Genomic DNA, 12,651 nt, shown 5'->3' with positions numbered 1-12,651 from the left:
GAAGCATGCTGTGTATTAGATGTGTTACTAAGTGCAATTCGATTTTTAAAAATAAGGTGGGTAAAGGAACCTACATGAAAATAAGGTGTCTGCACTTCATTTAAAGTGGTAAAACATCAATATCAGTTGACTGTGGTCAGTTACAAATGAATAATGATAATGAAGTAAAGACAGTAAGAAAATAATATAGAGATGTACTAGAAACCAATATAAAGAAATAATTATGTAATCCTAAAACTATTTCAGTAACTCACAGGAAGGTAAGAAAAAAGAGCAGAGGAAATATAAAGAGAATGAACAAGCAGAAAATAAATTATAAAGTAGAACACCTAGGCCTTAACATATATGTTACAGTTAACTTAAATATAAATTGTGAACACTTGTCGATTAAAGGACAAGGAATATCAAGCCGGACAAACAAACATGATTCAAAAATATGTATGCTACTTATGTCAATTGATATAGAAAAAGCATTTGCCAAAGTATAGCACAGTTTTATGATAAAAACCTTCAGAAACCTACAAATAGAAGGAAACTTCCTTAACTTTATCAAGAGTATTTATCAAAAACCAACAGCTATGTCATACTTAATGGTGAAGACTGAATGGTTTTCCCCTAAGGGTGGAAACAAGGCAGAGACATCTGCTCTCACCTCTGCTATTTGACAGAGCACTGAAGTTCTAGTCAGCACAATTGGACAAGAAACAGGTAAGGCATACTGACTGAAAAAAAAAAGAAAGAAGGAAAGCGGCCTCTATTGCGGACTATGAGATTGTCTTTGTAATGTCTCAGAGAAACTAAAAAAGTCTTGTAGAAATAATAATAAGTTATTTAGCAAGTTCACAGGATAAATGATCCATCTTACAAAACTCATCATACTTCTATAAACTAACAACGAATGTGTGGAAACGGAAAATACCTTTACAATTGCTCTAAAGAAAACACTTAGGCAGAAACCTGACAAGACATGCAGAATCAAGATGGCAAAAATGACAAAATGTGCGTGAAAGAATTGAGAGAAGAGCTAAACAAATTCACACATACCTTATTAATGGTTTGGAAGACTCAAGACAGCAAACATGTCAACTCTCTTCAAATGGATGGGTAGACTTAATGACATTCATGTCAAAACCCCAGTTTGATTTTTTATGCATATAGATAAACTTATTTTAAGTTTATATGGAAAGGCACATGATATTGGTGGAGAGATGGACACATTGGTCGACAGAACAGAATACAGAACTCAGAAATGGACCCAAGCAAATATGCCCAACTCATTTTTCCAAACCCAAGAACTGGCAGAAACTGCTGGAGAGAGAATAGTTACTTGGGCTTCAAGTCTAGAGATTAATTGTGATGTGCCCTGCTCTGTAGAATAATAAAACAGTGTATTCAAGCAAACAATAGAACGGGTGATACTAATTGAATGATGTTACAACACACACATATGTATGTATGCGGATACAGACATGTGCACACATATACACACATAGATATGTGTAATATGTGTGTATTTACAACTGAGGTTAAACCGTTAGGCAATAAGAATGCAGTCCTATTTTTCTATCCTCTCTTTTCTAACATCTTTCAAACAGATGATGTTTTGGAAGATTTTCAATTCTTTTCAATAATTAAAAAACTTTTCCAACAGAACAAATACGCATGCTGAATTATTTTAATACCCTATTTTACACGTGGTTGTAAATAAGCAACCCGTTGTATAGATTCAGCATTTTGGATGTTAAGGTAAACATATAGCTGCTCCTCATTTGTAGAAGAGTGGATTTACAGTATGTGTGTCGGTTGCAAGTTGTATATTTAAATTACTTAAAAATATATCCTCTTTGGTAATAGTTTTTTAAAATGAATTTGTGGCACATTAGAAAGAATGTTTTAAAGCAAAATTGCTTTTTAGTTTGTATTCTCTAAACGTCAGAAGTTTACTTTGAAGAATTAAAAAACTTACTAGAATATTCATATTTAACCTATAAAATAAGTAACTTAGATGGAATAATTTGAATTTGAGAATTTCTTTATACCACTAAATTTGAACTATCAATGCCATTTTATTTTTACAGATTTTCCTTGACACATTATATTGGCTACTGGAAAGACTTAAGACCCTTTATGAAAATATGACTTTAGTGATGCAACTTATGTACGAGGCAGATAAGGAAGCATTGATCCCTGTGCCCGTTAACTAAGATTTTATGAAATAATTTCTAACAGAGGACAGTACCGGGAGTGTGGTCAGGCGCGCCTCCCTCCTCACCGGGCCCACCAGAAGCTTTCAGGGTTCTGGGAGAAACATGTCCAGGCCTGCAGAGGCTGTCACAGGGGAAAAGGGCCAGGGTGGGGAACCCAGCACAGGCAGCCTGGCCTCACAGGGGAGTCCAAGGTTTTCTGAGGAAGCCGTGTCCAAGCCGAGATCCTTCCTGTTCCATGTGCTCCAGCACAAGGCCCGCAGGAGGAGCCGGGTGAGTGAGACCAACCCACACAAGCCGGGCGGATTCCCCAGGCAGTGAGGGGGAGCCGGGCCTGGGGGCCTGAGGGCGGCCTCGGAAGCACAGCGTCAGAGAAACTCCCACCGCTCCTATCAGGAACGCTTACACCTTTATATCAGCATGGGGGTTGGGACTGGGTGATCTGGGGAAGGGTCTGCCAGCGGGTCGGGGGGTCGCTCTGAGTTGGACGCCGTCTGATAGAGGAGGCTTTTCTGTTGTTGGGTTTCTCACGGAATCCACCCCAGACAGGACTTGGCTCCAGCAGTAGCCTGGGCGCCCAAAGTGACACCAGGGGCCTTTTCCAAACAGGTCTCCAGCATGAGTCTCACCACGCCTGGGTACAGGCCTGTCCCCTTGTCTTCAGCCTCCACAACCCCTGCAGGTGCAGAGCTCTCCCTGGGCAGAAGGCCCCTGGACAGAGCCCTCTGGGGACCAGCTCCTGCCTTTGCTCCTGCCTTCCCTGGGGATGGCCAGGAGGGACCCAGCATCAGGACGGAGGAGCCCAGGACCGTGCCCTGTGGGAACGCTCCCTGTGAACCATGTGACCAGATCCTCTGAGGCCCGGTGTGTCCCCTGCCAGCATCTGGGCTTGGAGCCATAGATGTGCTGTGTCACCCAGGCCAGCCCTTGCCTTCTGGGTCCCTCTGCCCTGGGAGTGGCACTGACCACTTTTACTTGTAATGATCACCGGACTGTGAGGACCCTGGTTACAGCTGTGGGCAGCTTGTGGATCCCGCACTTGCGAACTTACGTTCGTCTTCCCGGATTCTTCTCCCACCTCCCACCCTGGGCCTAAGGACCCCTCCTGTGGTTCCTGACCACAGAGTCCCGCCAGGGGGGCAGGCAGCAGCCCTGGGTGCCTCCTGAAACAGACACCCCACACTAGTGGCCCAGGAGACTGCTCTGGAGAGTGAGGCAGGGGACACCAGACGCAAACCCAGGGGTGTTACCAAGGCTGAGCCAAGTGCTGGCGGGGCCCAGGTCCATCCCGGAACTCAGCAGGCAGGGAAGGGTCTGGAGAGGGTGTCACCTCTTCCCCACCAGGACATCTGGGAAGGAGCTGTCCCGCCTCTGACCCAGGGCCCGTACAGGACACCCCCACATTCCCAGGCTACCACGGGGCAGGGAGGCTGCTGGGATCCATTACTCCTCCAGCCTCAGGGGAGCCTACCACCGCCTCAGGCCGTGAGGCCCCTGCAGACCCAGCCCCACAGCAGAACAGAAGTTACCTTAGTGAGAACGGGGATGCAGTGAGCCAGAGCCCGGTGGGGTCTCCATAGGGTTTGCTGTCCTTACACATACTGAAGACTCTGGGTCATGATCCAGTTTGGAAACCAGACACGGTTTCTCCCTGGACAGGGAGAAGAGGGGGTCCTCCACGTCCCTGCCAGCCTCCTCCAGGCCCAGCCATTCTAGAAGCCGCACTCAGGAGGAGTGGACACGGAGCCCGTTCCTGTGCCCTAGCATGGCACAGACAGAAGCCACCACCTCTGCAGGGAAACCAAGTGTATTGGGAACTTCTCTGTGAAAGTCTGGAACGCATGGCGGCTGTGATCACCCAGGCAGGACAGGCTTAACGTGTAGGTGTCAGTTTTATTTGAGTAGAACCCCGTCTCCCCCAGGAGACGTGCAAGAAGCTTTCTCTGGTTCAGGAGGCAAGACACCTCGTGTAGACCTCAGTCCCTGCGGCCGCGGATGGGGCCACTCGAGGCGCTTGCCACGCGTGGCCTGTGGTGGTGGGGGCCAGCTGGGGACACAGGTTTCCGGGGAGGTGGGGCCCATCTGCTGTCTCTGTCTCTGATGTTGCTGTTTTTGACAGGACAGTGGTGGCCCCTGGGGGTGGCTTTGGGGCTGCAGGCCAGAGCTCTCATCTCTCTGCTATGTTCCTGGTGGCAGTGACCCCTGTGGCCACAGGAAGGCACATTCTCCTGAGCATGGAGGTCACCTTTGTGGCGACTGACCTCTGAGGGACCACGTCCCCACGGAAGCCCCAGTTTGTCCACCAGGATTTGCCTCACACCTCTGCTGATGGTCCAGGCTTCATCAACCATGCAGTCCGTAAACAGCCTTGCTGGGCCAGACCCCCAGCTCTGGACAGCATCTGCCCCAGGCTTGCCTTTCTCCAGGACGTCTTCCCACCCTGCGCCTGTTTTCCTGGGGTGTAGACCCTGTGGATGGTGACCGATCTTTCTCCGGAAGTGGCTTTCTGGTGGCGTCTCTCCCTTCTCCGGCTGACGCTGGTTGTATTTCCTTTCTTCTTTGTCTCCTATTTCCCTGGCGTGGGGAGGGTGGCTCCTCCCACTGGCTTCAGAGGTCCTTGGTCCCTTGGAGCCGTGTCCCTGCTCCCCTGGTCTGGGTCTCCTGCGGGCCTCGCCCTTGTCCGCAGAGCCCAGAGTCTTCTGACTCTTCTGCGGGGCCTTTGCTTTCGGGCTCCCAGGCTCCTGCTGCCGTGGGCTGTCCCCTCCCTTCCATAGGAGGGCCCATGGCCCCTGGGAAGCCGTCATGTTCTTACTGGACACACTCTGGGAGGTGGACAGAGGGGCCTGAGCGGGCAGCCTGTCTGCGGCGGGGAGCATGTGCACATGGTGGCCTGGAAGGCACAGATCTATGGCGCCATCCTGGAGGCGGACGCCTGAGGCGCGGCCTGGCGGCTGCTCCTCTGAATCCACCTGCGCTAGGAGCGCAATCTCACTGACCACCTGCGATTTCAGGCGCAGCTGCTCTGGATCTTGAGCAACACGGATTGTAGACCCTGAGGGGTTATCAGTGGTCCCCAGAGTCCCCGTGCTCCTCAGATCCACCTGAACGCTTCCTGATCTTGCCCTCACACTGGGTCCCACGGTGACGTCCCAAGTGGGGGGCTTCTCCTCCCCCACCTTCAGTGCCTCCAGGGCGTCTTTGGCCCTTGCCCACTGGGACCCTATGCTGAGCTCTTGCAGGGCTCTGCTACTACACACGTTTCCTGGGGACATGCTCTCACTCTCAAACCTTGCCTCCTTCCCAACCATTTCTGAACCCATACTCCCCTCTAGTCTGGGTTTGGGTTTCCCGGATGCCAGGACAGTCCTGCTCTGCCAGGTTCTGCCCACAAGGCTGCATGTGGGGGGCTGAGAAGACCCCCTGTCCTCATGTCGAGTTGGAAAGGCCTCTGATCGCCCATGGGTGTCAGCTGACTGGGACCCTCTCAGGGGCCTCTGGGCTTCCTCCTGCTCAGGTGGTGCGGGAGCGAGAGCACCACTCACGGTCAGGACTGACTTGCTTGTTGTTCTGTTGTCTCCTGGACCATTCTGAGGACGTTTTCCCAGGAAAATGGGAACCTTGGCTGCAGACTTGTCCCGAGATTCCCAGGAGGCCCAGGGATGAAAGGTGGATTGTGGGAAGGGCGGGGCCTGAGCCTCACCTGACCAGACATTTGTGGGCTCCAGGGACTGGAGGTCTGGACCCCACCTGTGTCTCACACGGAACCTTAAAAGATGCACTTCCAGCATCTGCTGGGTGCAGGGCTGGAGGAAGGAAAGCTCCTGGGAGGTGTTCACATGGGCTTTCCCACCCCTCCAGGATGCCAGCTTCCCGGGTTTCCTGTGGGTGTCAGACTGGGGAACAGCACATTTGACCATGAGCCAGGAGCGACGCAGAGGCACGGGGATCCAGCCCTCTTTGATCTCCCCCACCTTCCTGGCCAGATGGATTTGCAGCTTGTTTTCCAGATGCTTCTTGTCTGGGTCCCCGGGTGTGGAACTTACTGATTGGTATTTCCAGGGCCTCCATATGTCACCTTCTGCCTCCTCCTTGTCTTCCTCCAGAAACTTCACTGAGGTCCTTCCTGAGCCTCGATCCCGGCTTGGGTCTGGCCCTAGTTTGGACCGTAAGCACCCCTTCCCAGAGAAACTTCCAGAACTCCGGAACCCGGTCTTCTGCACATCCTTCCTGCCCTTCCCTGCAAATTCAGAAGGCTGGGAGGGCGAGAGGGCCTGCTGTGTCTCTTCTGCCTGACTCTGGGGCCTCCCTGGGAATTCCCCCTCAGGCTGCAGCAGGTCCCCAGATGCCTGGAATCTGCTGGGAGGGCCCCAGGACTGCTCCTGGTGGATGGCACTCCTTCCTTGCCACCGGTGCTCTGGGAGCTCAGGGCTGGTGGTAACCCCGGGAAGGATGGGGCCTGACTTGGGGCTCCAGGAGGCTGGCCTCTCCTGGGGAAGGTGGGCAGTGGGCTGGCTCAGGCCAGCCGGAGACTTTGTGAGGAGAGAGGGCAAAACCCTCTTCCACTTTGATCGCTTCTTCAAGGTCCATTCAAGATTCTCCTTTCCAGCGGGGATGACAGACTCTGTCCTCTCCTGGGTTGTAGGGTAAGATGCCCCACAGTCCCTAATCTGGGGTGGAGAAGAGCACGGTAGGCTTGGGACAGGGGGTGAGAGGTGGGCCTGGGTCTGGATCCCAGCCAAAGGCGGGGGCTGGGACTGGGGCCAGGCTGGAGTGAAAAATTGGGGCTGGGCCATGTGGTGGGGCTGGGGCGGTGCCTGGGAAAGCTGTGAGGATGCCTCAACCTCAGGTTCACCTGGAGGAGAAGTGGAGGCTTTATCCAATGATACAGAGTGCGCATTCTGTGAGGCAGGCAGTGCCTGGGAAAGCTGTGAGGATGCCTCAACCTCAGGTTCACCTGGAAGAGAAGTGGAGGCTTTATCCAGTGATACGGAGTGCGCATTCTGTGAGGAAGTCTTGCTAGAAACCCAGGCTGTGGCTACTAGGGACTCGCTGTTGAAAGATGGGAGGTTCCAGAAAAGCTGGCTGCATTTCTGCTGCAAGTGGTCCCCCACCGCTGTGGCGTCAGAGACTTGCTGAGGACGGGGCAGCTGCTGTGGTTGGGTTGACACATTCCAGAAGGGATTTAGAGTCGTGATGTCCCACTCCTTCCCCAATGATGTCATCTGCAGGTGGCCGGCCCGTTCCCTTTCTTTCTCCTGCCACATCTTCATCAGTGCTCTCTTGGCGATGAGAGTCTCCAGCAGCTTCTGCACGTCAGGGTGAATGAATGTGCAGCCACCTACCTCCACGTGCCTGGGTGTGGGGTCTCCCCAGAAGGAAGCCTCTAGGGGGTGGTTGGGAAGATGCTGTGGCTGGGATTTGCCATGTGAACAGGTGGAGAGGCCCCAGGTGGTGGCAGACTCCCTCCAGCAATAGAGGTCCCAGATGGGATCGCTGGAACGCCCAAGGCCAGAGATCACCCTGGTTGGAGAAGGCAGCCCCTGGTTGTGTAGAGGGGAGCTCTTGGGGACGAGGCATGTTGTGGAGTCACACTGAAGTCCAGCCAGGCTGGAGTCGGGTGGAGGTGGAGAGGAGGTCAGGGGACCATGCGGCTGTGGTGAAGGAGGAAAAACCACATGTGGCCGGGATGCAGGGTGTTTTAGGGGAAGCAAGGGCTCTGGAGGCTTGGAGGCACTCAGGGTTGAGTGTGGTCCAAAAGGCTCTGAGAAGGTCATCGGGCCTGGTGACAGGGTGGAGGCCAGAGGAGCTGGGGGAGCTGCTGGGGACAAGCTGGCAGGAGATGGATCTGGCATGCATTTCCCATGCAGCTGGTGGGCCTTAGCAGGCGCTGGTTTGCACACGTCACCCGGGGGGTCTCCACCTAAGGGCAGATGGGAGCCGCCCTCGCCAGCGAGCTTCCTCAGGTGGCTGCAGGAGACAAGAGACACAAGCTGCAGCCAGGGGCATGTGGGGCGGAGAAGCCAGGAGGGGTGGGCACCTGGGGCCTACAGCTCCTCCACCTCCCCCACTACTGACTTCACAAAGCTCTGCCTAAGCCTGCCCCAGGGCTTCAGTCCTCTCCTCTCCCCTTCCCAGGACCTCTCCCTCCCAGATCACCAGCAGGCCCTAGGGTTGCATCAGAGGCCCTGGTAGGAAGGAGCACATGGAGAGAAGGGGGAAGCTCCTCACTTTTCCAGAAGGTAGTTCAGGTCCCGGGTCTCCTCCAGCTCCCTCATGAGGTTTCTGCAAGCTGGAAGTCAGGAGACAGGGTTATGGTGGAGAGGTCGGAGCCTGGGAACCTCATGGAAGCTGAGTGGGTGTCTCTTTAGGGGACACCACAGGGAACTAGATCCTGAAACCCACACATCTGTGGCCAAAGCCATATGGACCCAATGATGACAGGAAGGTGTCCACTGTGCAGCACTTTGTCATTTGCAAAAAGTGCTTCCACGTCCACCCCTTCATGGGTGTCACAACCATCTTGTTGGGAGAGCAAACGGGTGGTCTCAAAGAGGAGTCAGCCATGGCCGAGGTAAACAGCTGTCCACATGGACCTGGAGCCTCCCTCACCTCCCCCCATATCCCGGCAGGCCTTGGTCCCTTCCCCACACCGCCCCCTTATGGGCAATACCGGTCCCAGGCCCATGGCTTCATTCCCACAGGGAATCTGAGGAGGCCCCAGGTTCTGATTTCCCTCCCAGGAGTTTCCCTCTCAGGCCTCTGCAAATGACTTCCTCAGGGACAGGCGATGCTGTCACCTCTGGGGAGTCCTGGGGAGCAGCAGAGCCTCACCTTTCAGAGCTGAGATCTTCTTTCTGCTCCTGGACCTCCCCCTTCTCTCCCTTTGAGGCTGAGAGGCAAGAAAGGATGAGGGGCTGGGACCAGTTCTCAGTCTCCTCTCCCCAGACCAGCTGCACACATGCAGTGCTCATGAAGGACACGGCTCCCTGCCTCTAGCTCACGGAGCTCTGTGTGCGCTTTTTACTCATGTTCACCATGAATGAAATGTTTTCCGTTTTCCTTCTTAGGAAAATGCAAGGAGGGGTTTTCTGTGTGACTCCACCCTGGTGTCCCCAGTCCCTGCTCCTCCCCTGAAGGCACACCCAGGCTCAGGTCTGCAGGCGCCTCTGAGCTGCCTGTAGGATTCTGCTTCGGAGGAGAATGGAGAGGAGGCCAGGGACCATGGGGTTGTGGTGAAGGAGGAAAAAGCACATGTGGCCGGGGTGCAGCCACAGGCGAATCCAGGCTCTCGTGGGAGGCTCTCGGGGGCTCAGCACAGCTCCCAGATCACACCCAGATCACACAGAGGAGGCTGGGCCCCCAGGCACCTGGCCCAGGAAGGGGGTGATGAGGCAGGGCTGGGGCCTCTCCTCTCACAGAGACCTCACCCCTCTCCTGACCCAGTCCTTGCCACTGAGTCCGGTGTTGGTTTTTGCCCTGACCCCCCCTGCGCACCCCACAGATGGTCTGGGAGCTGGGGGTGGAATCCTCCGCCCACTCTCACCCCTGCCTGCCCTGCCCTGCCCTAGAGGGATGACGAGATTTCCCATCGTGGGAGCGTCTCTCGTTGTTTAGGAAAAGTGGAAATGAGGGGAGGAAAAGAAGAGAGAATCTTCCTCTGTGGGGCTGGGCTGAGGGCTCCTCACCTCCCTGCTGCTCCTCTTCCTCCCGGGCGGGGGTGAGGGTGGGTCACTGTGGAGGTAGGAGAGTAATAGGTAGAGGAGCACCAGGCCACACACACTGGTGAGGATGAAATCCATCATCCAGGGAGTGGAGCTGGGGCTCAGCCATGTGGCACTAGGGCTCTTCAGAGGAAAGAGCATTTTCTCCATCTGAAGTGCAATGTCGCCTTCAAGCAACTGAGGGCTGGGCATCCCCTTTGGGTCTAGGGAGTGGGGCCCAGGCCTGCATCACAGAGCTGGGGCCTGTTCCTCACAAAGGGCTCCTGCGGGCAGGGGAGGGGCAGTGGGAGGAGGAGGCTGAAGCACAGCCCCGCCCTCAGCTCCCAGCCCTGGGTCCCTCCAGCCTCCTGGGTCCCCCAGATCCCTCCTTCCCACTCCAGCTGCTCACCTGTCAGAGACAGCCCTGGGTCCATTTTCCATTCTCTTCTCCTGGAACACAGGTGTCACCTGGCTCTCCTTATGCCTTGGAGATCCAGGCCTGAGCCCACCCATTTCATAGCCTTTGAAACTCTGAAATTCTCTTAGCAATCTAGGTGGTTTCCTAAGGATTATTTTAGAATCTCCTCTGTTTTCGTAATTTTCCCACACCCTATGTTTTCTACTTTCGTCACCCCAGAAGAGAACTTTTAAATTCACAAAACTAAAAAATATAATAAAAACACAAATAATTAAACGTCCAAATGACATTTTTATATTAGGATCATAATTGTGAGTTACCAACTTATGGAGTTTGCTGTAACAAAACCTCAAACACTTCGTTATTTTTAAAACAATAATTAAGGCTTTACTTCTTCTCTTTAGATCTTTCATATGTTGTCCTGATCCATTTTTTCTTTCTCTGCCCCAAATACAGTCCTCACTCTCCGAAGTTTTGGAACATGTGTGCTCCGCCATAAGCCAGGAGTGGTTTGGGGTGATCTGAGGTCCAGCTCCTTTGGGTGGAGTGCAGGGCTGGGCACTCCATGCCAGGCTGGAGTCCAGTGCTCAGCAGCCTCTTCTGATATCACTCATGTCCTCCGTACATACTCCTTTTTTTTTTTTTTGAAATGGAGTCTCACTCTGTCGCCTAGGCTGGAATGCAGTGGCACAATCTCGTCTCACTGCAACCTCCCCCTCCTGGGTTCAAGTGATTCTCCTGCCTCAGCCTACCGAGTAGCTGGGACTGCAGGTGTGTGCCACCATGCCCAGCTAATTTTTGTATCTTTATTAGAGACTGGGTTTCACCATATTGGCCAGGCTGGTCCTGAACTCCTGACCTTGTGATCCGCCCGCCTCGGCCTCCCGTTCGTATTCTTTGCTCCACAGTGTGTCCTCTTTTTCACCTCCTGCCTGCTCCAGACCACTGGGGCCTCGTGTCTGGCCTGTACCTGATAGGTAGGGTACTTTGAACCCTGGAGGAAATGTTCTCCTTATACTATTAGACATCTTTTGGGCACCTGAAACTCAGGATTAGAGATTGCACTTTTTAATCACCGTGTGAAACATTTATTCAATACTTGAAAAGTGGCCTTGAAAATCATGTACATCTTTGTCATGCGTTCTATGTAGCCTCAATGGAAGTGAGACCATCTGAGTTTATTTGGGTCTGTTCTCATGAATATGCACCTTCAAGAGCACATCTGCTTCATCTACTGCTGCTTTTATCGTTCTAAGTTCTACTTCATTTGCAGGGAGCTTAAGCCTGAGAAGTGGGTCTCATCTTGACCTGCACAATTGGGCTTGGGCATGCAAGGAATTGCCCCACAACAGGCCGCTGCCAGGTCAGTAGGTGCGCTCTGTGTAAGGAACAGGAACTGGAGATCAGAGACAACTGGTTCGCATCAGCTCCACATTTAGTGAAAAGATTTGTTTTAGGTTCCATTCCTCCTCAAACCTGATGTTCGCCTTTCTGGATAAACGAGAGGACCGTGTGGGTGTGGGGGTTCCCAGTCTCTGGTGGGCTGTGTGCATGTCTCCATCCATGCGCCTCTGTTCCCTCTGCAGACTTCACTCTGCAGGTTCAACTCTCAACTGCTGTTCATCCAACCACCCACCCACCTGCCTGCTGCAACGAGGGCGAGGCTTCCCAGTGCCAGCCCCTTGCTCCTGCTGCTGCAGGGGGAATGAACCTCACGGCCTTGCCTTGACAACCACCCCCCACCAACCACATACACACTTCCAGACACTGTGGTGCCCACGACAGACCCCTGCGGGCTTTTGTGGGACACCACACCTGCTTGGGAAGAACTGGGCCTCTCATCTCCCCTGGGCCGACCTGGGTGCCTTCTTTTGCCTTCCTGCCTTTGTCAGCCCGTATTTTACTACAGCCAATTGCTGTTCCTCATGGTGCCTGTAGGACCCTCCTTCCTGCACACCACAAGCCCCTGGTCCTCAGGCATCTCCAGAGTCCTGGCAGTCTTCCTGGGCTCTGGTGTGGACTGGAGTCGCAGCTTTGATCTCACCCCAAGATTCCACTGCAGGGAAGCAGAGGAAAGGGGAAGAATTCCTTAGAAAATGAGAATGAATGTCTCTTTGGAAGAACAGCTTCCCCCCCAGCCCCCGCCCCACATAGTCTCTGATCATCCTTAAGTATTTAAAACAACAAATACACCCACACGGGCATTTCCCATGGTGAAGCTTAACTTCCTGCAAATGTCTCTCATGTTGCATACACATGAAATGCATGCATCTCAGCTGCACAACCTTATCATAGTCAATGTCTGTCTGTCTCAGTAGAGACCTTGAGG

The 12,651-nt window shown here is 53.3% G+C and overlaps 1 protein-coding gene across 1 annotated transcript; it reads right to left on the bottom strand.

The window, feature by feature from the left end:
* Positions 1–4,180: 4,180 nt before the first annotated feature.
* LOC115893892 (spermatogenesis-associated protein 31E1-like) lies at positions 4,181–10,117 on the bottom strand. The gene is made up of 5 exons (XM_030919185.1): positions 9,890–10,117; positions 9,036–9,093; positions 8,433–8,493; positions 7,159–8,171; positions 4,181–7,056 (listed from the first exon to the last, which is right to left on the bottom strand). The coding sequence occupies exons 1-5, from the start codon at positions 10,115–10,117 to the stop codon at positions 4,181–4,183; spliced, it is 4,236 nt and encodes a 1,411-aa protein (XP_030775045.1).
* Between the last annotated feature and the right edge of the window lie 2,534 nt (positions 10,118–12,651).

This window comes from Rhinopithecus roxellana, chromosome 16, assembly GCF_007565055.1.
Source record: "Rhinopithecus roxellana isolate Shanxi Qingling chromosome 16, ASM756505v1, whole genome shotgun sequence".
Taxonomy (NCBI): domain Eukaryota; kingdom Metazoa; phylum Chordata; class Mammalia; order Primates; family Cercopithecidae; genus Rhinopithecus; species Rhinopithecus roxellana.
Note: the sequence above shows the minus strand (reverse complement) of the source record. Positions and strands in the feature narration are given on the sequence as shown.